Raw genomic sequence first — 24,480 nt, forward strand, 5'->3', positions numbered from 1 at the left:
GAGCCCAATGAGGGCGGCGCCGATTGGCTGGGAGATGGAGCCCTGCTTCCCATCAGCCAATAGGCGCGCGGGACACTGTGCCGCGCGTGAAGCCGGCTAGAGGGTGAGTGGGTGAGGGCGCCGTGAGGGGACCCCCTCCGGCCCTCGCACCCCGCCGGCGGCGGCCGGTCCCGGCCCGGCCCGGCCGGTCCCTTCGGGGCTTGGCCGGCCCTGCTCCGCTCCCCGGCCAGCCCTGCGGCCCTCGCTCGCTCGGGACGGCCCAGCCTGACCCGCCCGGCCTGACCCCCCCAACCGCGGCGGTGCCCCGGGCTTGGGGAGGCCGCGGGGGTGGCCACGGCCCGGGGCCGGGCTCGGGACCACCGGGAAAGCGCCGTTTTGCAGTCGGGGCCCTGTCCGGCAAAAACTGTCAGCGCGTGGGGCTTGATTCGGTACCAGCCGAAAGGCCCCGGAGGGTGGTTCGTGGTGGTGGCGGCAGCTTTTTCTCCACCAAGTTAATGATGTATTTTATGATTTTTGCTTTTAATTTCAGCCTTCTCCAGCCGAACACCAGGTCTGCCAGTGCGCCAGGCCCCAGAGCCGCGGGTGGGAGTAGCAGGAGGGCCGGGTGTAGCATGGTGCTGGAGGACGCCTTTCGGCCCCTGTCCTCGGCCCCGCGGCGCCGGATGGATGGCTTGAGGCGGGCGGCTTGCGCTGTGCTCAAAAACCGGAGGAGTCGGGACAGGGGGGAAATTTGGGTACCTCAGTCTTTAACAGCCGCTTCCTCAGGGCTCTGGGTTACATCTCCCAGGGCACCGTTCCTCACAGCAGGACTAACTCGCTGAGTTTTCCAGTCTGACTAGCCTCTGTGGCTCGCGTTTCAGCTTTCCCCATGTTTGATTTAGCTGGCGGAGGCCACATTCACCAAAACCCGGTGTATTTTGGCGAAAACTGGTTCTGGCTCCTGCCTGTAACATCTGCAGGAACGGGCTGGCCTCTCTACCCTTGTGTACAGTTCAAACCCAAGCTCATTAAATATTTATACCTCGTACCGTGGGTCTTATATCTGTACAGGCCCTGTGACAGCGCAAATGTTTTCAAACCCCGTTTGGCCGTGGTTTCTAGACTAACCCTTCCAAGCGCTCTTTTACCCCTGCAGTAATTCTCACAGCAAGCCGCCTGCCTGCGGAGGTATGCAACGGAGGGACAGAAATAGCAGGTTTTTTTGGGACCAAGTCCCAGCTGCGGCTGGAGGCCAGAGCGTAGGGGTTACTGCAGTTAAAACCCTGTATTTACTCTACATGGGCAGGAGAGATTTTAATGTATTTTTAAAAACCACGCAAGTGGAGCCTCCACTCCTGCGAGGCAGCACACCAAAGGCCTGATTCCCCTTGTGCAGCGTTAGCCCTTGTAGGCTGTTGCAGAGGGTGTATAAAATCCTGCCAGGGAGGGCTGGATTTTAACCTGCTGCGATAAATAGAGAAACAGCCCCCCTGTTGTGCCAAGCCCACCGTAGCACTGGGAAAGGCTCCCCGTGGGGACCAGCTACTCGCTTGGCAACAAAGCTTGAGATTTACGTCAGCCTCCCGCAAAGCACTGATGTTTATTGTAAGTGCCCTTTCTGATTCCCTTTGAATTCCCCCTCGTTGTTGCTCGAGTTAAACCCATCTGTTTGCCTGGTGTCTTGGAAGGGAAAAGAGCACGTGGTGCTGCTGCTGCGGGCTGGCGTCGGCTCTCGGCAGCCACGAAGCAAACGACGCTGCTGGCAGGTGCTGCCGGCTTTTGCTCTAACTCCTGGTTCCTCCCTCTGCTGAATTGCCTCCAGCTGCCACAGGACTTATCCACCCCTCTCCTCACCGCCAGACCATGGGTCTGGGTCCTGTTTGTAGGACCGAGTTACGACAAAAGTGTCTTTTTTTTTTTTTCTTTTTCCCTAGCAAAAAGGAAGCAGTGCTGTGTTTTCACCCATCTTCAGCCACCCTGCAGGCCCGTGTTCCTGGCTGCTGCCCTTGGGTGCAAAGCGGCGCGGTCCCCGTTCATGGGGGACGGCGCGGGCAGTAGGTACCTGGTTCCTGTATGTGCAGAGTTTGTTGGGGCTGGTGGCTGTGGTGTCTGGAGGGAGGTGTGACACCAGAACCAGGTTAGGCAGAGCGATGGTTACCGAGATCGTTGGGTTTTGGGGTACGTGACTCACCGGGAGAGGCGTCGGGAGCTGGGTCTCCCTTCCTCTGGGCAAGAGGAAGCTGAGGGGTGTCTACCAGCAGGCTGTGGCTCCTGGCCAAAGATGACGGAGCCAGTTTCTTCTCAAATGCAAGGGGCAACAGCCACAAGCTGGGGTTTGGGAGCTTCGGGCTCCTCGTCTGTGAGGGTGGCGTTACCCTAGACAAGGTGACGCCAAAGTTGGAGGCTCTGTCCTTGGGGAATTGCAGGACTTGGCTGCGCAAAGCCCTGGATGCCCTTGGCTGGGGCCGGTGTTGGTCTGTGGGGGCTGGAGAGGGGACGCTGGGGTCTTCCCTGCAACGCCACAGCTGCCCCAGGTCCTGCAGGACTCGTGCTTTCCCAGCCTGGCTGTTGCCTTTTCAGGAAGGCAGATACCACCTTGCTCGCAGGGGTCCCCGCTCCTGTCCACAGCTGCCTTTGTGTCGCTGAGCCTTTTGGTGAACGGGTGCAAGCGGGATTTAGAGGGTTGTGGGTTTTGGACTGAGTAGGGAGAGATCTTGGTGCAGAAACCGTGAGAGAAGTTGTCTGCTCCGGGTCGGCCGGCGGGTTACCAGCTCCCTCCCAGCCTCAAGGCCATCGGCAAGCGCAGACTCTGCGTTTAGTGCCATGTTTGCAAGCTAAGAGACACAAGTTTGCTGCTCAGAGCCATGATTTCTTGTGTCTGTTGAGCTGCCGATGACTGTGCTGGCTTCCAAGTAACGCGGGGATGCGATTTACTTACTGGCTTCTGTGCTTTGTGTCCTGATTATGTCAGAGGTAGCTTATCTCCTCTTAACACCCTGGCTGTAGAGATCAAGCAGGGCTCTCCCTCTCAGTCCTCGCGTTTCCCGGTCCGGGCTGAGATGTCTGAATTCTTCCCCTTTGTCACTGATCCTGGGTCACCCTTGACAACCCTGCCAGAAACGTCCTCTGATTTAGGGTGCTGTAGGTGAGACTGTGGCCTGATGGGTGCCGATGCTAAAGGGGAGCGAGTTGCGTGGAGCTGCAGGTAAACTAGCTGGAGGAACTTAGGGTTGGCTCAAGTTGCACATCCAGAGTTAGCAGGGTCCAGGGAAGCCTCGTTTAACCCAGCGCCATTCTTCAGCCTGCAAAACAGGGGTACCCAGCTCAGAGGGGTGCCAAAATCGTGCTAATGTCTCTGTAACGCCCTGAGAACGTATGAAAATGAGCTTTGAATGAAGTTGCTTGTTTGGGATAAATATTTGATGTGCACAGCGTGAACAAAACGGCCCTGTCCTGGCGCGTTTTCAGCTCTTTTCTTTCTGTTTCAGAGCAAAATGTTCCTGGTCGGACTCTCGGGTGGAATCGCGTCGGGGAAGAGCACGGTGGTGGCCGTACTCCGGGAACTGGGCTGTGCTGTGATTGATGCTGATGTTATTGCCAGAGAGGGTGAGTTTTGCATAGTTGATCTTTCTCCCTGAGGTTCCCCTGACAACTGGGATTGACGCGGGGAAGCGCAGTCGGCAGAGGGTGCTCTGGGTACATTAGATAAGTGTTTCCCTCCCATTCCCCAGTTGATGAGGCTGCATGGAGCAGCTGTGTCGGGGGGATTGGAACTAGGATATATTTTAATAAAGAAATAAAATAAGATCATGTCCTAGTAAAGACCGTGGGGAGATCTTGCCCTGAGTTTCCCTCTCCTGGAGTGCAATGCTTCCCAGCTTTGAAAGCCAACTCCGGGCAAAATAAATGCGGTTCTCTGTAAAGCAGGTTCCCTCGGCTGATCTGATGTCCCCCCTAAACCCCGGGACACCCAGCCTGTAACGTGGTTACGTTAGGTGGGATCACTAACACGCTTGAAAAAGAATTTCCCTCAGTGCTGGATGTTGCTTGGTTGTAAATACTGAGAGATTGGTCCACAGAATTACTTGTGCCTTAATGCACTCAAAAAAAGAGGCTCCAAATATCCCAGATCAGAGGGAGTTTGGTCTGTGCTTCTGCACAGCACACCTGCCTCTCGCTGCCCTGGAAATGTGCTGTCCTGGCTACAGAAAAGACCCAGAAATCCAGATCTGTTGCCTCAGCAGGACTGGAGCAGACCCTGCTCTCCCCGATTATCTGCGTGATGGGGGGCGAGATGTTAGTCCCTCCGTACCACCGGGATAACGAGGAGAGCAGCGCTCGCCCCGGGAAGGGCTGCTGATTTTGTATGCGGAAGGTTTCGGGTCTGCAGCTGAGCAGTGGTGCAGGCAGTGTCATTCTGAAGTGCCTGCGCTTTTCTATTTGGTGAAGAACTTGCCGTGTAGCCGCTCAAAGCTGTGATGCTCTTAACATTTTATTGCACTGTAATTCCCCTCGAGGTGTGGAAAATTTGCTGGAGGTGCTAAAAGCCCTCAGAGACGATAGGAAAACACTGCAGATACTCAGTGTCGGTTTTCTACCAATCACTTCATTTTTCTCCAAGTCCTTTTTTACATGTGTTTATTTACTATATGGATTTCACCCATCCTGAAACTACCTCAGTGTGAAATTCCACGGGAGAAAGAAATGGGTCTTAAAGATTTTTGTTAGGTTGGCCTGAGGTTACAACCTGTGGCAATGTTCCTGGATTTTGGAGAGAAAATCACATACGGTCTGTCATGCTCTGTGGTTAGCCTCAGTTTGGTCTTAATTATGGTTTTATTACTGCATCGTTTTTGTTCGTGGTTTTTTGGTGGCTTTAAAATTATACACGTGTGTAATGTCAGGGTCCCTGCAAATACCTATTGGGAATTGATCTCTTAGAAGGTTTCTGTGTTCATTCTCGTGAAGAATTTGGTGACTAAGGTGAAAGACAGTAAAAAAAAAAAAAAAAAAACCAACAAAAAAACCAAACCTTAGTAGCAGCCAGAGCCAACTTGTAGCAGCCAGGCCGTATTCAGCTAGCACTGAAGTTTTCAGCTAAAATAAGCCTGATGCTGGTCCCCGTCCCTTTAGGATCTCCCTGCTCGACTCCTCGCCCCGCAGGCGGTGGGAATCGGCTCAGCCCCCGTTCCTGCCCGTGCCGTGGCTGGTAGCCGTCAGCGAGTCCTCCCACCCTGCTGACTTCTGACCCCAAGCAGCAGCACGCACGAGGAGGGCTGTGGCGCTGAATTAATGTTTGCAGAATGCTTCGATCTCTCAAGTGTCAGCCCTCAAAGGGACCTTGGGCTGAGAGGGTTTTTTTGCAGACGCATTTCTGCAGCACCGATGCCAGGTGTCTGCCGGGCTGTAGCGCTGAGCCACGCCGGTCTCGGTTCAGCGTGTGCTGGCAGGCAGATGTGCTGCCCGCTGAGGAGAATAAGCTCGGTTATTTAATGAACAAAACTCATTTGAGGCCGATTGCTGATGCAAACACCGACTGTGCTGTAGAACTGGCTCTAACCTCTGGCTGTTTAATGTTATCAGTGGTGCAGCCACACTTCAAGGCCTATCGGCAGATAGTGCATTACTTTGGCACCGAGATCCTCTTCGAGAATGGAGAGATAAATCGTGAGGCTCTAGGAAACATTATCTTCTCCCACCCGGAGAAACGGCAGCTGCTGAACTCCATCACCCACCCGGAGATCCAGAAGGAGATGCTGAAGCAGATCTTGAAGTACTTTATGCTAGGTAAGAGGCCGGGCAATTCTGGCGTCTCAGCACACCGGGGCTCCTGCTCAGGCAGGAGCTGTCTCTGCTCGCTCTGCCTTTGGTTTTAAAGTGGGGAGGGGGACGGGGAAGGAGAAAGGGAACCGACGTTGAGTGACAGCCTTTGTGCTCTGCCACCGGTGGCCTTTCACGTCAGCGGTTGATTCATTTCTGCCTTTCACTGCTGCCCTTCACCACCTTCTTCTTCTATGGTTTAAAGTACATCTGTAGGGCCTGAGAAAAGCATTGTGAGACCTCTTCTGAGATTACTTGCTGGATAATGTCATACCTTCCGAAACGGCCAAATATTCTTCCCTGCCCCCAACCTCCCTGGGCTTCGATGAAAGCTGCGGAGCCCTTTTAGTTTCGATAAGGTGAGAAATGGGCTGACAGCTGTGGTTTCCAAAGTCCCGCTTTTTCCCCTGATAAATATAACAAATTCAGCTGTCAAACTTGGTCTAATCAAATGCCAGATAAGATCACCAGCTGTTTCGGAGGTCTCTGTGTAGACAGAAGGATGTCTTAATAGAGTCAGTCTGGTTTCACGGAGCTTATCAAAGCTGAGCCCTGTGACAGCTGAATAGGCCTGTGCCGGGGCACTGCGGGGGCCGTGCTCTGCTGCGGGGTGAGGAGGAGGAGGAGAAAGCGCGAAGGAAGCAACAGGCGGGAAAGCCGGGAGCCAGAGATGGAGTCTTGAACCCGGGGCTGCGAGCTCGGGAGGCGGATGCTGTCCTGCCCCTCGGCGAGAGCACTGTGTGTCTTCAGCAGGCTGCTCTGTCCTCATTAGTCAGGTTTTAATGATTTGGGATAGCTAGATGTTGTCTCTAAGGATCGCTGCGTAAGGAAAGCTCTTATTGATCAAACTGTAGGGCAGCAAGAAGTCTCTCTGGGCAGAGATGCTGGTAAAATGGTGGCTTGCTGGATGATGATGTCTTTGTCAAGGCTTTTATTGCTGTGGCCAGCTCAGTTAGGGGGTTTGGGTTGTTATAAAGAGGGGACACCGCCAAAACCGGAGGTGTCCCCACGGCTGGGACATACACAGGGGAGCGAGGTCCTGACTTGCAGCTTTTCCCTACCCTTGCCTGCTCCTCTGGGCTCAACGGGGCGTACCCCCACATCCCCAAATGCTGCTGTCTGCCGGGGGAGTTGGCATTTGCGAAGGGCAGAGGCACGTGGAGAGCCTGGGGTGGGCTGCAGGGACCGGGAGGACAGCGGCTGGCGGTTACGAGCTCTCCTCCGCCGGCTGCTCCACATGGTGACGGTGGTTTTGGACCAAACTTGGCCAGTTTTGGGGGGGTTTCAGGCCCTGGGGCTGTGCCTGGAGGCACCCCCGCATTTCAGCGTCACAGCTGTGAGAGGTCTGCAAGGATTTCCTTGCTCCCATTGGAAAAATGGAACTGTTTAGCTAAAGCTTTCCATAAAGGGAGGAAAACTGAGCTGGGAAACATCGGCTCAAATGACCGCAGCCTGACGAAGTCTTGGACACGCGAAAGAGAGGAGAGCAAATTCTGCTGTGGGCACTGCTCCCCTGGAGAGGCCAGCAACGACGGCGTGACTGCTGCTCTCGCCAGCCAGGCACAGGCGCTTTCATTTGAGCTTCTCATTTCAGCTCCTCGTTATATTTCTGCAGCTTCACCTTTGGTCTGAGATCATCCAGGTTAGGGTTTGTTTTTAGGGTGGTTGGCTTTTTTTGTTGTGTTTTTTTTTTTTTTTCCTCTGGAAAGTTGGAACAAAATCATTTCCTCCCTCCGAGAGGAAGGAGGGCAAGCATGCTCTGCTCTCCTCTCGGCTGTAATCACGGAGCTATAGAGCTCTCCTGCTTGCTTTGCTGGAGCAGCCATGGCCGCGGTGCGCGTGCAGCACGAGGGATTTGGGGAATCTGAGTAACGCTATGCCCTTTGGGGGGGGGGGGGTGTGTGTCATTTCTGCAGGCTACCGCTACGTGATCCTCGACATCCCTCTGCTCTTCGAGACCAACAGATTGACCAAGTTTATGAAATACACGGTCTTGGTTTATTGGTAAGTGCCACGTGAACCACGAGGACCGGGATGCTGCCACCTCTCTTAGAGGCTGGAGGGGACCGTCACGTCCCTCCTGCTCCGGTGAGGATTTAGCTTCGGCCTTGGTGTGAAGCCTTTCGATAACACCGCCTCTTTTCTGTAGGTGTGAGAAGCGGCACCTTCCTTTATCCTAGTGTACGAGGGGCATTTACTGAGGTTTCCCCGAAACCTGGCACCATCGTACGGGGGAAATCTCTGTCACTGGACCTTCCGCAACCCGTGCTCCGCTGACTGGGGCAGGGTTTGGGGCACTGCCCCAGTGTTATGTGCCATGGGAATGCCAAAAACACGCAGCGGGGTCAGCCTGGGCAGCGCTGCAAGTGCTGGCTCCACTGATCCGAGCGCGGGATGCCTGCGCCGGATCCGAAATGAAGCGGGGAGCATCTCCCCCCCCACACTTTACCCCAGCTTTTTCCCCTCGTGCCGAGGAAGGCAGGCAAACCCCCTCTTCCCTCCCACACCCCCATCTCAGCGCCACCCTCCTGTCCCGGCAGTGACCCGCCGACGCAGCTCTCCCGGCTGATGAAGAGGAACGGGCTGTCCCAGGCGGAGGCAGAAGCTCGCATCGCCTCCCAGCTGCCGCTGGACGAGAAGCGCAAATTAGCGAGTCACGTCATTGACAACTCGGGGGACCGGGAGAGCATGCGCCAGCAGGTCCTGAGGCTGCACGCCCGCCTGGAGGATTCCCTGGATTTCCTCTGGGCACGGCTGGCAGTGGGCGCAGTTGTAGCCGGGCTTGGAGGGCTGGTGTACCTCCTCCTCCGGCATTTCATCTCTTAATTCACCTTTCCTTTTTGTCATGGAAGAGGCCTGAATTTCCAGGTTTGAAAAGGGCAGTGAAAGGCCACCTCTTTTAATGAGCTTTGCCAGCAGAATGCAGACAGTGGGATGAGGCGTCTCCTCGCAGACCTCCCAAGGTGAACAGAGGGGATTTTTTTTCCGGCACTGTCTCCCATCTCCTTTCTTCCTGCTCAGGTTCTTAACCCACCAGCTGTGTCTGTGGGGTGGGACCGCTCCCCTTTCGTGGCTGCAGTCTCTGGAGGGGATGAGGCTCTCGTTATCCCCCCGTGGGTCTGTACAGTGGGACTTCAGTGAATTTAGGCACTTTATCGTCTTCCAGAACAATCTCTTCACTGGGGGAGCAGGTGGCCTCTCAGGTCCTGTTTGTGCTAGCAGGTATCCCCAGGTTGATCCCCTCCTAGCTCGCAGCCCCAGCTAATCTGAATTTGGACATGAGATTTCCTCTTCTTTCACGTTGATTTAATGGAAACATGCTAAATCTGCCTGGGGGGGACAGACAGGGCCTCATTTCACATGGCTTAGGTGTTCAGCTGGCTGCTCGCTTGCCCTCCCTCCTGTCCTCATCACTTGTGGGTCACCCTTGGCTTTGGATCTGAGGGTATGATACGTCCCCGGAGCAGGCTGAGACCTGGGACCTGCCTCGCTGAAACTCATTTACTGCTGTTTTGAGTTTTCCTTCGGCGGCAGTTTCCCCGTGGGAGAGCACGAGTCTGGGCGAAACAGGTGCTGGCTCTTCACGTTTGTTTTAATAAAGTGCTAAACAGCAGCCGGCTCCCCACGGCTCTGCAACCTGCGGGCTGCCAGCGCTGCTCTTTCCTGGCCCGCTCCCAGGTTGTTCCTATGCCGGGGCACGGCTGCGCTCTGTAAAGTTCACCGCACGCAAGCGGAGCTGATGAGCGCGCTCGTGCTTTTTCCCCGGTACACATCCCTGCAGCGGTCCCAGGGAGCTGCTCGGAGCATCAGCCCCCCCACCGTGAGCTTCCTTGGCGGGGGGGGGGGCCATGGCTTCATGTCGGCGGTGCGGGTCTGGCTTCCCGGGATGCGATCCTGGGACTCGCTGTGGTTTTCTGTGGTCAGCGCTTTCCCCCCGGGGCAGCCCCGTCCTGCTGCCACCCCCACTCCGTCCTGCTGCCACTCCCCTGTCCCAGCGTTTTGAGAAAGGCGGGTGTTGCCAGCCCCTGCCCCCCTCCTGCCTGCGCACGGTGGTCCCCGGCGTCCTCCGGTGTGCTTGGGCTCCGACCCACCTTCCCGCCCTCCTGCCTGGGCTTGTTGGCCCAGCAGGCAGGGATGCAGCAGAGCGAGGCAGCGTCCTCGCTGTCCCCGGCGCCAGCCTCTGGGCACAGGGACCTTTCCCAGGGTGTCACAGCCCTGCCCAGCCACATGTGCCCCTTTTTGGGGCCGGGCACCCTTCCTACACTCTCCTCTGAGCCCAGCTGTGCACCCGGGGGTCCCGTGTCTCGCTTGCCTGGGGAGACCCACTGGTCCCTGTGCAGCTACAGCCCCAGGAGAGCATCCCCGAGCTGGGGCACCCACCCTGGGTACCCCAACTTTTCAGGCAGTGCTGGGGGGAGCCGTACGCAAGCGATAACCCTCTGCCGGTCCCCTCCCCTGCCTTTTAATGCTCCCTTAATTGCGGTGGTGATGCCGGGAGTCCCTTGCAGCCAGCCATAAATCAGGGCTGGAGCAGGACTGTCTCAGCCCGAGATAAGCTCTGATTGCCTTCCTCCCTCCCGGCTCGCCGCCTCTGCGATAAATGGGGCTGCGATGAGGCCGGGGGGGGGGGAGGAAGGAGAAAGCGAGACGGGCACCATAATCGCATTTGGCGCTTCGTTCCTGCCCTGCTGACGTTTGCCAGCCGCTAACGAGTTTAGCAGGGCCAAGGGAGCGAGCGGTTTCAGGGGGACGGCGAGGCACGGTGCTCCCCCACGGTGCCAGCCAGGGCTGGCCTGGCCTCGGGGTGCCCGGTTTGGGGTGCCTGGTGCCCTGGTCTGAGCTGGGGGTCGAGCCCCCTGCGTGGGCTGCATGCCTGGGTACTGGCACCCACCGGGGAAGGGCTCCTGAGCCTGGTGCTTGGCCACTGAGTCCCTCCTGTGGGTGCTGATGTCCCTCCCGTGGGTGCCGTGTGGTACCTTGGCACGGCAGCTGCCCCAGCATCGCCCCAGCACCTGCAGACCTGCCTGGGTCCCGCTCCCGGCCGGCCTCCCCCCCCCCCCCGGCCAAACCCTCTTGGGGACAAGCTGGCAGGACACCCTCTGTCCATGGCAGCAGACGCGTGGCTCAGCCCGCAGCCGTCCCGGATGGCTCTGCTCCGTGGGCTGCTGGGTGGCATCGACAGCTCAATCGATGGCTGTGGAGGGGGCCTGAAGGGCAGCGTGTGTCCAGCCGGGGGGGACACACACCCTGGCTGAGACCCCTGCGCTCGTGACATGGATGCTGCCCCCCTGAGCTGCCTCCACGGGGGGCTCCCGTGGCCCGCGGGTGCCAGCGGAGGCCCAGGGGCGCTGCGCCACGTCCCCCAGCACCGGCACGTCCCCCGGGCCCCGCGAGCTGAGGCCGCCCCAGCTCACCGCGCCTCCCGCCATCGATCGGGCAGCGTCTGGAGCAGCCGCTCGCCGCGGCCCATCCGTCTCCTCTCACCGGGGGCTGTTTGAGCAGGGAGCCCGGCCCCGCGCCGCGCACAAGCCAAATATTTAACTGCTGCAAATTGGCGGCTGGATCAATTACGCTGCGGCTGTCGGGGGCTCGTGACAGACGGCCGCCCCTCCCGCTGCACCCCTCCCCGGAGCACCCCCTCCCTGGTGCACCCCCTCCTTGGAGCACCCCGTCCCAGTGCACCCCTTCCCCAGAGCCCCCCTCCCTGGAGCACCCCCTCCCCAGCGTACCCCCTTCACAGTGCACCCCTTCCTCGGAGCACCCCTTCCACAGAGCACCCCCTCCTGGTGCACCCCCTCCCCGGTGTACCCCTTCCCCGGTGCACCCCATTCCTGAAGCACCCCTTACCTGGAGCACCCCTTCCCCAGTGCAGCCCCTCCCTGGGACACCCACAGAACACCCCATTCCTGGAGCACCCCCTCCTCCGTGCACCCCCTCTCTGGAGCACCCCCACCCTGGTGTACCCTGTACTTGGAGCACCCCCTCCTCCGTGCACCCCATCCGCAGAGCACCCCCTCCTCCGTGCACCCCTTCCCCAGAGCACCCCCTCCCCAGCACCCATCACGGGGCACCCACTGGGCAGGTGGGGGCCGATGCAGACATCCTGGAGCTGGCAGGTCGTCGTGTGTGTGTCCCCCCCCCCCGGCTGTAGGGACAGGGTGACGTCCCCCAGTGGGGACTGTCCCCAAGGGTGGGCTGGGTGGGGGCCCCAATAACCAGGAGGGGTGGACCCCCCGGGGGACAGGTGGAGGGGGCCGAGTGTGGTGTCACTGTCCCTGCGTGATCCCTGGGGTGTGGCACAGTGTCACTATCGCTGCATGGCTCCAAGTGTCACAGGTGTCACCGTCCCTGCATGGTCCCGGGGGTGTGGCACGGTGTCACTGTCACTGCACGGCCCCTGGGGCATCACACAGTGTCACCGTGGCTGCACAGTCCCACTCGTGTCACACAGTGCTGCTGTGCAGCCCTGCAGTATCGCACAGCATCACTGTTGCTCCCTGGGGTGTCACATGGTGTCACTGTCACCACACAGTGCACAGGGTGTCACTGTCACTGCGGGGCCGCCGGGTGCCAGGCAGTGTCACTGCAGCTCCTGTGGGTTGTCACACAGAGTCACTGTCAGTGCCCAGTGCATGGGTTGTCACACAGTGCTATGTCACTGCATGGCCCACGGGGTGTCACCCAGTGTCACCATCACTGCATGGCCTGGGGTGTCACACACCGTCACTGCGCAGGATACCCCCCAGTGCCGCCCCCTGCGCATTCCGTGGGCTGTCACCCAGTGTCGCTGCGCACCCCCCGACTGTCTCACGCCCCGTCCGCACCGGCCATGGGGCACCCCGGGGACAGCACAGCAGGTCCCAGCAGCCCAAGTCCCTGCTACTCCCAACCCCACGTCCCCCTGGGGGGACACGTCCCGGAGCCCGTCCCCTCCGCCCACCCAGCCCGGCGGCTGGACCCTGCTGCCAGGCGAGCAGCCATTTCCCATCACTCACCAGCCGGCCCCATCAGCCGGGCTCTAATTAAGTAGCGGTGTTGGCAGCCCTTAATTGCCGCGCGGTGGGAGGGTGGCGGGCCCCGCCGTGTCCGTAATGAGAGGCAGCGTGACGGGGACAGGGACGGGGGAGGATGTGCCACCCCCACCTTGCCCCCCCCACCTGCAGCTGGGCTCCCCCCATTGGGCAAGGGACAGTGCCCGGCGTTGGGCTGGGACCTGCTGGCATGTCCCCGTCCCCGGGGCCAGGGCTAACCCAGGCGGCCGGCTAGCCAGTCAGCCCGCCGCCGGCCAGCCAGCAAGCCTCCTGGGTCAACTGGCCAGCCACCAGCCAACTGGTCAACTGGCCACCCAACCAGCCAGCTAGCCAAACAGCCTGTTGGTCAACTGGCCAGCCAGCTAGCCGACCAGCCAGCTAGCCAACTGGCTTGTTGGTCAACTGGCCAGCCAGCCAACCAGCCATCTAGCCAACCAGTCAGTTAGCCAACCAGCCAGCCAGCCAGCATCCAGCCAACCAGCCAGCTAGCCAACCACCCAGCCAGCCAGCCAGCCAACCCGCCACCTAGCCATCTAGCCAGCCAGACAACTGGCTAGCCATCTGCCAACCAGCTAGTTGGCTAACCAGCTAGCCACCTGCCAGCTAGCCAATCAGCTACCAACCAACCAGCCAACTGACCAGCTAGCTAGCCAACCAGCCATCTAGTTGGCCTTTGAACCAACCAGCCAGTTGGCCAACCAGCCGGCCAAGCAGTTGGCCAGTCATCTACCTGCCGGCCAGCCAACCAGCCATCTAGCCATGCGGCTAGCCAGGTAGCCAACTGGCCAACTCTCTAGCCAAGTGTGCAAGCAGCTAACGAGCTGCCCATGCATCCAACCAGCCAACTAGCCATCTGGCCACCAGCCAACCAGCCAGCGGTCAGGCAGCCAACCAGGAGCACTGTCTGCCCACGTCCAGCCAGACGCTGGGACCTGCCTTGCCCTCACCTCTGTCCTGCAGCCCTGTCCCCGTGTGTCCCTCATCTCCTGGGATGTGTGTTGAGTGGGGACAGCTCTGCGCGTCTGCGCCTGCACCGGTCACCTCCCTGCTGCCCTGCTGAGCCCTGACGCACTCATCACAGCAGGCGGGCACTGGACATCTCCCAGGCCATCCCCGGCCAGGGGCATCTCCAGCCCTGGGGGTTTTGAGCCTGTTTCCTGCCCAGCCCAGCTTTGAGAGGTGAGTGTTGGCTCCTGCCGGCATCGTCTTCACCTCGGGATCAGTCCGTGGTGACTTCTCCTGCTCCCGCGCTGATCCGTGCTGGTACCACATCTCCCCAGGCATCCACAGCCTGGAAAACTCCTCATTAATTCCTCCTTTTAATCACCTCTGCCTCCCGACGAGGTGGTGGTGGTGTCCTTTCTCAGGGATGGAAGTGATGCAAGTCTGGAGGTTGCGTGGCTGGGGTGGCTGGTGTCCCCCCTTGGGACCAGGAAGCAGCCTGGACAGGGGGTGCCAGCCTGGTCCTCCTGCCCTCCTCCTTGGGGTGGCTGGCTGGATGAATGGGTGCATGGGTGGATGCATGGACACGTGGGGATGGGTGGGTGGGTGGGTGGGTGGATGGACGGATGGACGGATGCCACCAAGGTGGTGGGAACCAGCAGAGGAAGCCCCAGGTGGGAGCTCAGGAGACCCGGCCGTCTTCCCACGTCTGCCCCAGCCTGTGCAGCCCAGGCTCCCATCGCCCCAGGGTGTCCTGCCCACCCCAGCCGGGGGGCCAAGGGCCCAGCCCTGCCCTCACTGCCCACAGCTGAGTGTGCCCCTCCCGGGCCCCATCCCGGGGACACAGTGTGATTTTGGAGGACAGAACCCAAAATCATCAGGGACAGCTTGCAAATGCCAGCTCCCTCTCCAAGCTCGTCAGCGTGGGCCGACATCAGGGTCGTTAGTTATTTCCGGCTCCGAGTCCTAATTACTGCTGAGCCATCAGCGTCGCCCGCCTGGGCTAACCCACGGCTGTGGGGCCGGGCGGCAGGTGCCACGGTGCCAGGCGGGCGCAGTGACCGTGTCCCCCCTGGCCACGCGTGGTCCTACAGGCAGCATCTGCGGCACAGCTGCGGCAGTGGCTCCTGCCCAGCCGCAGCGCCGGGAGGGGAAACCGAGGCACGGCACAGCGCCGACCCCCACAAACGCCCCTGTCCCGACCCAGCCGCGCTCGCCCTTCTCCAAATCCTCCTTAATGAGCTCCCCAGCGAGCGGCGGGCGGTGGGGGGGGGGATACAGCCACCCCCCCGGCCAACCCAATGCCCCTGGAGCATCGATCACCCCCGCCCCCGGCCGCCGGCGTCCCCTCAGCGTCGCCCACCCACCTCCCCGCGTCATGCTGCCAAAGCAAACAGCCGTGGGCTCGGCCGCGCATCGATTCTGCGGGAGCTGCTGTTTGCTTAACCTTTGCAGAGGAACGGCAGCAGCTGGCGTCGAGCGGAGCCGCCGCCGCAGCCGCCACCGCAACCACTGCAGCCACCGCAACCACTGCAGCCACTGCAGCCACTGCTGCCACTGCTGCCACTGCTGTCGCCTCCCGGCTTTGTCCCTTTTCCCCTCCTGCACTCCCAAACGGGGCCCTTCGGGGGTTGCCGCTCAGTTGCCTGTCCCCGGGTGGATGGAGCCGGTTCGAGGGGCTGCGCTGCACCCCCTCCCCGTGCAGGGGTTGGGGACAGGGACAGGGAGCACCCCGGGGTCTCCAGCCAGGGTCACCTGGGGTATTGTCCCCATCCGTAGGGTGCTGCTGCCCCAGGGTGGCACCGAAGCCACCCCAGCTCTGCAGCCGGGCTGTCGGGACACGGCTTGGGGACGTGGTGGACTGGGGTGGTGGCCATGCCATGGGGACCCGGTGGCCTGTGGTAGTGAGGTAGCCTGCAATGGGGACATGGTGTCCCAGGGTGGTGAGGTGGCCCAGGGTCATGGCTATGACGTGGTGACACAGTGACCTGTGGTAGTGAGGTGGGCTGGAATGGGGACGCGGTGGCCTGGGGTGCTGGCCATGCCACGGGGACATGGTGGCCCATGGTGGTGAGGTGGCTTGGGGTGGTAGCCATGGCATGGAGACACAATGGCCCATGGCAATGAGGTGACCTGGGGCTGTGGCCCCACCACGAGGCCACAGTGGCCAGGACCAGGGATGTCCCCTGACCCTCCGGGTGAGAGGAGTGCCCTGCTGCAACCAGGGCCTGCCTGTGTCCCCGCTGCGTCCCCGCCAGGGCCACCCGGTCCCCACGCAGAGCCCCCTGCCCACCCGGGGCCACCACGGCACCGTGCTGGCGGGTGACTCACACAGCCCGTGACCTCGGCGAGGCGTGTTTTTAAGTGCTTGTTAAAAAAGAAAGATAACGAGGAGTTGGGGAGGGGACGACGACGGAGAAAAGAACTGGGGAAAGAGCCGGTGACATGACGGTGACAGCCTGGGGGAAGACATGGGGCCGGCAGCACCCCCACCCCAAAATACTCTGCCCCCCCCAAGCCTCGTTAAGCCCCCAGGAATAATTGCCTCCTTAGAGCCGGCTAATTGATTTTTGCACGCTGATTAAATTAAAGCCTCTGCGGGAGTTGGGGGGGGGCGCGGGGGCGATCGATGGGCTGCCAAGTGTCCCCTTGGTCCCCCCCTCTTTTGGGTTGGGGGGCTGGGGTCTGCCCCCCGTGTGTCGCCTGGGGTTTGGGGACACTGCACGGGCGTGGCACTGGAAGGGGACGCACCCCCAGGGTGGGGTTTTGGGGGGAGGGGGGGTGGTGTGATGATGAGGACCCATGGGTGCCACCGGGGTTTGATGCCACCTCGGCGCTGTCGCCCGGGGCCACCAAACCGCTGCGGCGGGCGGCACTGGGAGCATCCCCCGGGCCGCTCCACGCCCGTGTCCGTGTCGTCCCCCCCCCCGCCCCGTCCCCGCCGCGTGTCCCGCCCCCCGGCCCCGCGTCCTTCGCTCACCCCCAGCGCCGGCGGCGGCTGTCACTTGCCATCGCGTCCCGCTGTCCCCGCCGAGGCTGACGGAGATGGCAGGCGACGGAGCGGGCGCAGCCGCGCGGCCCCGTCTCACGAGCCCGCCGGTGCCCGGCCCCCGCGGGGACGGCTCCCGCACGTGGCCGTCGCCCCTCAGCGCGGCCCGGCCGCCACCGCGGTGGCACCCGTGGGTGCCCCCTTGTCACCGCGGCCTTCGCCCGCCGGTGGTGGCGTCCCGTCCCGCGCCCCCGTGACTGACCCCGCTGGGTGCTGCCGGGCGGGGGGTGCTTGGCCGCGTGGGTGTCGCCCGGGGCTGTCCCAGAGCGTGGGTCCCCCGGGGGAGGGGAAACTGAGGCAGGGAGGAGGGAAGGGCCCCGGGGATGCTCTGGGGACTGTCACCCGTGGGTTTGCCCCCGTGGGGACACAGGTGATGGGTCCCAGGGGTGTCCCCGGCTCCGGGGGTGTGGCCACCGGCTCCCGGGCACGGAGGTGACGGAGCTCCGGACCCCGCGGGGACGTGGCCGCCGCGTGCTCGGGGACGGAGGTGGCGTCGCCTGGGCCCCGTGGGGACAGGGAGTGGCTCGGTGTGACCACGCGGGGACGGTCCGCGCGGGGGGGGAATGGGGCCGCGGAAGAGCCCCCAGCGTGGTAAGGGGGGGCAGCCGGCGCCGGCGGGACCGGGGTCCCACGCAGAAACCGGGGGGCACGGGTGGGGCGGGCGGCACCGGGGCGGGGGGGGGGGGGGGAGGCTGCAGGGATGGGCGTGTCCGGGGGCGTGGCAACAGCGGGGGGGGCGTGGCGGAGGGGGGCGTGTCCCCCACCCAGTGCGCTGCGTGGGCGTGGCCCACCCGAGACTAGGCGTGTCCGGGGGCGGGGCTAGGCGTGGTGGTGGGCGTACCCGGGGCGGGAGTGGGCGTGCGAGTGGGCGTGACCCGGGTGTGTGGGCGTGGCCTGGGCGGGCGCGGGGCGCACCGGAGCCAGCGGAGCGCAGCGGAGCGCAGCGGCCACCGCCGCCGCCACCCCCGAGCCCCCCCCTCCCCGCCGCCGCCGCCGCCGCCCTGCTCCCCCCCACCGGCACCATTCCCACCCCCGGGCGACAGCGCGCCCCGGCCGGGCGGCGGCTCAGCCTGGGCCGGAAAACTTTGCTGGCGGCCGCGGCGGGGGTGGTGATGGTGCTGGTGCTGGTGGTGCTCATCCCGGTGCTGGTGAGCTCCGCCGGTACCGACGGCCGGTACGAGATGCTGGGGACCTGCCGTATGGTCTGCGAGCCCTACGGCCCCGCCGCCCCCCCCCCGCCGCAACCGGCCGAACGCGGCCCCCTCCCGCCGCCCTCCACCCTGGTGCAAGGTCCCCAGGGCAAACCGGGGCGACCGGGAAAACCGGGACCGCCGGGACCGCCGGGAGAGCCGGGACCGCCGGGACCGGCGGGGGCGCGGGGTGAAGCGGGACGACCGGGACCCCCGGGATTACCGGGACCGGGGGCTACGGGTGCGGTGAGCGCGGCTACCTATAGCACGGTGCCACGCGTCGCCTTCTACGCCGGCCTCAAGAACCCCCACGAGGGCTACGAGGTCCTCAAGTTCGACGACGTGGTCACCAACCTGGGCAACAGCTACGACGCCGCCTCCGGCAAGTTCACCTGCGCCATCCCCGGCACCTACTTCTTCACCTACCACGTCCTCATGCGCGGCGGCGACGGCACCAGCATGTGGGCCGACCTCTGCAAGAACGGCCAGGTAAGGGCTGGCCGTCCCGGCCACCAGCCCCACGGCGGGGACGGGAGCTGTCGCTGCCCCCTGTGCACCGGAGGAGAGCTCTGGGTGCTTCCTCAGGGTGCCCCGTGCTTTTCCCGGGGGCGATGATGGGCTTTGGGTGCTTCCCCGGGGTGCCCCGTCTTTTTCCCAGTCTCAGAGATGCACCCCCGGGGTGCTCCATCCTTTTCCCTGTGGTGATGATGAGGTCTGGGTGCGTCCCCGGGGTGCCACATCCTTCTCCCGGCCGCAGAGATGCACCCCCGGGGTGCTCCGTCCTTTTCCCAGCCGCAGAGATGCACCCCCGGGGTGCTCCGTCCTTTTCCCAGTGGCGATGGTGAGCTCTGGGTGCATCCCTGGGGTGCCACATCCTTTTCCCAGATGCAGAGAGGCACCCCCAGGATTCTCTGTCCCTCTCCCGGTGGCAACGATGGGCTCTGGGTGCGTCCCCAGGATGCTCCATCCCTCTCCCAGCTGCAGAGATGCATCCCTGGGGTGCCCTGTCCTTCTCCCAGTGACATGATGGTCTCTGGGTGCACCCTTGGGGTACCCTCTCCTGCTCCCAGCTCCAGAGATTCAGCCTCAGGATGCTCCGTCTTTCTCCCAGCCTGGGAGATGTGCCCCCAGGATGTTCCATCCTTCTCCCAGTAGGGATGATGGCCTCTGTGTGCACCCCTGGGGTGTCCTGTCCTGCTCCCAACCCCGAAGATGCGCCCCCAGGACACCCCATCCTTCTCCCAGTGGCAGCGATGGGCTCCGGGTGTATCCCCAGGGGGCCCCATCCTTCTCCCAGCCCCAGAGATGCTCCCCTGGGTGCCCTGTTACTCTCCCAGCGCTGGGGACACGCTCTGCCACCCAACCCATGCTGCCCTGATGTGTCCCCAAGGCTCCCCTTGGTCCTTTCCTTGGCTCCGGAGACATGTCCCGCTGTGCCTTCAGGGTGCCTTGGGGTGTCCCCACTGTGTCCCTGTGGTGCCCTGCGCTCCCCAGCCATGCCATCGTCCCCACTGGGACTCCCCAGGGGGGACAGGGCTCCTCCGCAGGGGACAGCATCTGCGGTGGCCTGGAGGGGGGCAGCACCTGCCCCGCTTTTGGGGTGCTGCACCCCCAGCCCGGAGCCGGCTCTGCTGCCGCTGTGTCGGAAGAGACGTCCCCATCCCCGGCCGGGCTGCGTGGGGACACCATGGCGGGGGACACGCTGAGGCTGGCTCCATCCTTGCCTCCCATCCTGCTCCAGCATCCCCCCCCAATCCCATCCATCTGAAAATCCTCCCGATCCCAAGATGCAGCCTCTCCATCCCCGCAGTTTTCGGGTGATGCCCAAAACGCTGCCCCTCTCCCACGCCGTGTCCCCCCCCAGCCACAACTCGAGGCACAAGATGTGGCTGTGACCCCCGAAATGTCATCCGAGCTCAATTTCCTTGGGTGTCACCACAGCTGGCATCCTCACCGGGATTCATCCCACCCTGCTCCTGCTTCCCATCATTTTCTCCCGGCATCAAGCCCCGCGGTGCATCCCCGTCCTGAGGACGTATGACACCGAATTAACCCAAAACTGAGTTATCAACCCAAAAAAAAGCTGGGGGGGTGGGAGGAAGCGGGAGCCCTGGCACAGCCACCGCGCTTCACCCCTTGGCTCCAAAAACCTCCGAGCCGGGAGCGCAGTGGGGGCAGGAGCTGCTCAGTATTTTTGCTCCATCCAAACAGTTTAAATTTTCTTTCATTGGGTTTTTTTCTCCCCCCCCGGCTCCAGCCCCAAATTTTGGGGGACCCTGGCGACGCTTGGCACTGCTGGCTCTTTCTCCCAAGCAGCATCCGTGTAACTCCAGACTGAGCATCCCCAAAAAACCACCTTGCTCCCTTTTTCCTCCCCCAAAATATTTTTGGGGACTCCCCCAAACCTTCCCGCCTCCTCCTACCCCCCACTGAGCTCCATCCCCCCCGGCTCAGTGGGGGATCGACGTGCCGGGGTGCTACCGGATGAATTTCCAGAAGCTACGGAGCCCCTCATCGAGAGGAACCGCGCTCGGTCGGGCGCGCGATGCAGCTTAATTAAGCGGTTGTTAATTACTAACGAGGTATCGCCACTCCAATATTTATAAAGAAGCGGCTTGGGAGGCGGGGGAGTGCTTTGGCAGGCTGGCACTGGCGGGAGAGTTTAAAAAAGGGACCCTAAAAATGCCCCAAATAATTAAAAAAAGGGGTTAATTAGGGGTTTGTTGCCAAAAATACCCCATCCCCAGCAAGGCTGGGGGGGTCCGGGGGTGCCGGGGGGGGTTTCCTGGCAGATAAGGGTCGATCCTGGCATCCTCTGAGGGAATTATAACTTGGGGGGTCCCCTCTGACCCCCACTTTCCTCCGGGTGCTGGCGGTTTCGAGCGCAGCCCATCACCCCTGCGTCGGGGCTGGAGTTAATGAGAGCCAGGGGAGCCCTGGCACTGGGAGGGAGCTGCTCCTGGTGGTTAATTAGCATTAATTATTCTTATTTGTATTAGCCCGTAGAGGCGGCAAGCGGGGCGGTGGGATGGGGCGAGGTGCTGGATGGAGGGATGGATGGGGGGGGTTTGGAGCCGGGTGGTTTTGGGGTCCCTGTAGGGGGGTCCCTGTGGTGGGGCGAGGGCCATCCTGGCTGCCTCGTGTGCGGCCGTGCCGTGGTTCGGGGGGGGGCACAGCCCCGGGGGGTGCCTGTGGGTGGGGGCCTGGGGACGGTCCCCAAGGGACCCTGTTTGCGGGGACACAGGGATGCACTGGAGGGTCCTCGGGGGGCACCCGCTGCCGTGCCTGGGGGTCGGGTGGGGCAGCTGCCACTGCACCTGGGGGTCCTGGGGGGACACCCACTGTCAGGCCCAGGAGTCCTGGGGGGCACCCGCCACTGCATTTGGGGGTCCTGGGGGAGCACCGCCCACCGTGCCTGGGAGGTCCTGGGGGGCACCTGCTGCCATGCCCGAGGATCCTGGGGGGCACCCACCACTGCACTTGGGGGTCCTGGGGGGGCACCCGCTGCCATGTCTTGGAGGTCCTGGGCTGTGGTGGCCGCGGTGGCTGTGGCACGTGGGGCACATGGTGTCCCCGAGGCACCGAGGGTCACCACAAGTGGCTCAGCCTAGACATGGGGGCACCCCGCTGCCCCCCATCCCCCCGACAGCCCTGTGCCCTTGCGTGCAGCTGGCCATGTCGGGGACCATCCCCATCCCACAGTGTCCCCAGGGCTGGTGACACTACCCCAGTGGTGTCACTGGAGTTGGTGACAGCAGCTGCAGCAGAGCCAGCTGCCGGGGCCGGGGGCCATGCCCCCCCCTCCAGGTTCCGACCTCCGGGGGCTGTGCCTGGCCATGGCATGGGGAAACTGAGGCATGGAGCGGGACGAGGGGGACGAGGCCATCGGGGGGGATGTGGTGGCAGCCCCCACCTCCTCTGCCGCTGCGATGCCGGGAGCGGCTCAGCCCAGCCCTGGCGCTGCCATTTATCTTCCCTGGTTAGCGCGAAGGGCTGGCGGGCGTGCGGTGACGAGGCGGCTCCTTAACGAGGGAAGACGGATGGTACCGGGTGGCTCTGGCTGCAGCGGGGGGGAATGATGGCGGCAGAGCCCGGCACCAAACGGCTTCTCTTGGTTCTTCCCCCCTGCTTCTTCCCCCTGCTCCTCTTCCTCGGCATGACCCCAGTTGAGGCGGCATCCCCCCGAGATTGGGGTGCTGTGACCGACTGAGATTCACTGTGTCCCCTCCCAGGGATGGGGACCCCCGTGGTGGCAGGGTAGACAGAGGGTGACTTTTAACAGGGTGACAGAGTTGGTGGCAGCACGAAGGATATGGCTGCATGGGTGAGAGCAAGCCCTATGGGACCACCTCCTGGGCCATCGGTAGGTTCCAGAGTTAACAGCTTGTGAGCGGTGGGTTGCCGTGCCATCACAGGCTGCCTATGGACTCAGGGAGATGCCGCTGTGTTTCCCGAGGAGGAGAGGACCCCCGGGACCCCTGTCGCGGGGGCAGAGGACAGGAATCCATGGGGACACCCCTCCTTCCCCCGATGGCTCTGGGACTCCGCAGCTGCTCGGCGGTGCCTCCCCGCCCGGCACCAGCCAATTAAGAGCCCATTCTCGTGGGTTATAATTAGGAGCATCTTCTCCCCGGTGCATCGCTTTTGCATTTCACTTGGGATTTTACCTGCCGGCTTGTCACTGTCACCCAGCGCCGCGCGATCTCCCTACAAGGCGCCGGTGTAGATTTGATTACCCAAATAATTCTGCAGCGGCAGCGGGCTCCAGCCACGGAGCTTCTTTGCCAGGTGGTTACGGCACCTCCAGCTCTGCCGGCACTTCCTGGCCTTGTCCTCTGGCACTGAGGAAATATTTATCGGGGGGAGCATCCTGCCCCGCAGCGGGTTGGGATCCGGGTGAGCAGCGAGGCTTGTTTTTGGGGGATTTGAGCTCAGACGGCTCAGCCCTCGCCACACGCTCGTGGTCCCCGTGAAGCTCGTGGGAAGATGTGCGGGGATGCGGCCAGTTCATCAAGTTGGTTCGTGGCTGGGTCCCGTGTCCGAAATGTGGTCCTGCATCTGAATCCGGAGCCAGGGTCCTGGGTCTGAGCCATGGTCCTGCATCCAAATCCAGACTCGGCATCCCATGTCTGAGCCGTGGTCCCACATCCAAATCCAGAGATGAGGTCCCATATCTGAGCCTGCATCCAAACCCGGAGTCGGGGTCCCATGTCGGAGCTGTGGTCCCACATCCGAATCTGGAGATGGGGTCCTGTGTCTGAGCTGGGGTCCCGTGTCTGAATCTGGAGCCGTGGTTCCATGTCCGTGCCATGGTCCCGCATCCAAACCCAGAGCTGTGGTCCCGTGTCTGAGCCATGGTCCCACATCCAACCCCGGAGCCGTGGTCCCACATCCGAGCCGTGGTCCCACGCCTGAGCCTGCCGGGTCAGGGAGAGGCTCTGGGTGATGCTCAGAGAAGCCACCTCCACGCAGGACCCGTTCACCCACAGGTGGAGATCTGGGGCACCCCACGCTACCCTGGAGCTGGCGGGCGGTCTCCCTGGCTGCGGGTGAGCTGGGACCCCGGGTGTCCCACGGGATCCGAGGGCTGAGCTGTCCCCTGAGCCGGGTAACGCGGGTGTCCCCTGCACAGGTGCGGGCCAGCGCCATCGCGCAGGACGCCGACCAGAACTACGACTACGCCAGCAACAGCGTCATCCTGCACCTGGACGCGGGGGACGAGGTCTTCATCAAGCTGGACGGGGGCAAAGCCCACGGCGGCAACAACAACAAGTACAGCACCTTCTCCGGCTTCATCATCTACTCGGACTGAGCCTGGACCCACAGCATCGCCCCATGGCCCTCCAGCCCCACGGCATCCCCCTGCTGCCATCCAGCCCCACGGCATCCCCCCACTGCTGTCCAGCCCTATAGCCTCCCCTTGCTACTGTCCAGCCCCACGGCATCCCCCCATGGTGGTCCAGGCCATCTACGATGCCCCCAAACCCCCCCTTTCCCATTAGCTCACCCCACGGCTGCTAATTCGGGGCTGGGGGGCCGCAGGGGGCTGGGGGCCGGCAGGAGGCTGGGGGCCCCCCCTGCGCCGCCCCACTGCACCCTCATCCCCTGGCTGCGCGCCCCGCTTGGCCCCACGGTGCCCTGCTCCCCGCTGCCTCCCCGCACCCGGGGCGATGCCGGGGGGTGTCCGCCAGTGTGTATATATGTACAGGACGCGCAGGTGTCGATACGGGTGCCCACCCCTCGTCCCCGGCTGGCCCCATGCTGGGGGGCTGCGCGGGGCTGGGGGGGAGCCGCCCTTGCTGCCCGATCCCGGGGCGACTCCATGGTAAAGCAGAGCTGTGACCTCTCCCCGTCTGCTGTCTGTGTCCCCGCGTGGGGCAGAGCCGGTGTCCCCCACCCTGGGGACGGGGTCCTCCTGCCACCCCCCCCCCCAACTGACCCCGCTTGGCTTCCTGAATTGGCCCAGCTG

The 24,480-nt window shown here is 62.7% G+C and overlaps 2 protein-coding genes across 8 annotated transcripts; both read left to right on the forward strand.

Moving 5' to 3' along the window:
• The first annotated feature begins 69 nt into the window (after window positions 1–69).
• On the forward strand, window positions 70–9,412 carry DCAKD (dephospho-CoA kinase domain containing). 7 transcript variants are annotated; one of them, XM_076356761.1, is made up of 6 exons: window positions 378–428; window positions 1,914–2,037; window positions 3,468–3,585; window positions 5,563–5,766; window positions 7,716–7,803; window positions 8,340–9,412. In XM_076356761.1, exons 3-6 carry the CDS (start codon window positions 3,474–3,476, stop codon window positions 8,623–8,625), a joined length of 690 nt encoding a protein of 229 aa, XP_076212876.1. In that variant the 5' UTR covers window positions 378–428; window positions 1,914–2,037; window positions 3,468–3,473; the 3' UTR covers window positions 8,626–9,412. The 7 variants fall into 7 exon arrangements, with proteins under 7 accessions (XP_076212878.1, XP_076212876.1, XP_076212880.1 ...); XM_076356765.1 differs by having other exon boundaries at window positions 384–428; window positions 1,914–2,033; XM_076356766.1 differs by lacking the exon at window positions 378–428 and adding an exon at window positions 540–550 and having other exon boundaries at window positions 1,914–2,033.
• An 8,423-nt stretch (window positions 9,413–17,835) lies between these two features.
• Window positions 17,836–24,352, forward strand: C1QL1 (complement C1q like 1). The gene is made up of 2 exons (XM_076356671.1): window positions 17,836–18,500; window positions 23,644–24,352. Exons 1-2 carry the CDS (start codon window positions 17,934–17,936, stop codon window positions 23,821–23,823), a joined length of 747 nt encoding a protein of 248 aa, XP_076212786.1. The 5' UTR covers window positions 17,836–17,933; the 3' UTR covers window positions 23,824–24,352.
• The last annotated feature ends 128 nt before the right edge of the window (window positions 24,353–24,480 follow it).

Source organism: Aptenodytes patagonicus, chromosome 20, assembly GCF_965638725.1.
Source record: "Aptenodytes patagonicus chromosome 20, bAptPat1.pri.cur, whole genome shotgun sequence".
Lineage (NCBI taxonomy): Eukaryota > Metazoa > Chordata > Aves > Sphenisciformes > Spheniscidae > Aptenodytes > Aptenodytes patagonicus.

Excerpts from the sequence above, each read along its gene's own strand:
- DCAKD (XM_076356759.1), top strand. The coding sequence starts at position 612 with ATGGTGCTGGAGGACGCCTTTCGGCCCCTGTCCTCGGCCCCGCGGCGC. Across the intron at positions 2,034-3,467 it reads CATGGGGGACGGCGCGGGCA|AGCAAAATGTTCCTGGTCGG; the intron begins GTAGGTACCTGG and ends TTTCTGTTTCAG. Across the intron at positions 7,804-8,339 it reads TACACGGTCTTGGTTTATTG|TGACCCGCCGACGCAGCTCT; the intron begins GTAAGTGCCACG and ends CTGTCCCGGCAG.
- C1QL1 (XM_076356671.1), top strand. The coding sequence starts at position 17,934 with ATGGTGCTGGTGCTGGTGGTGCTCATCCCGGTGCTGGTGAGCTCCGCC. Across the intron at positions 18,501-23,643 it reads ACCTCTGCAAGAACGGCCAG|GTGCGGGCCAGCGCCATCGC; the intron begins GTAAGGGCTGGC and ends TCCCCTGCACAG.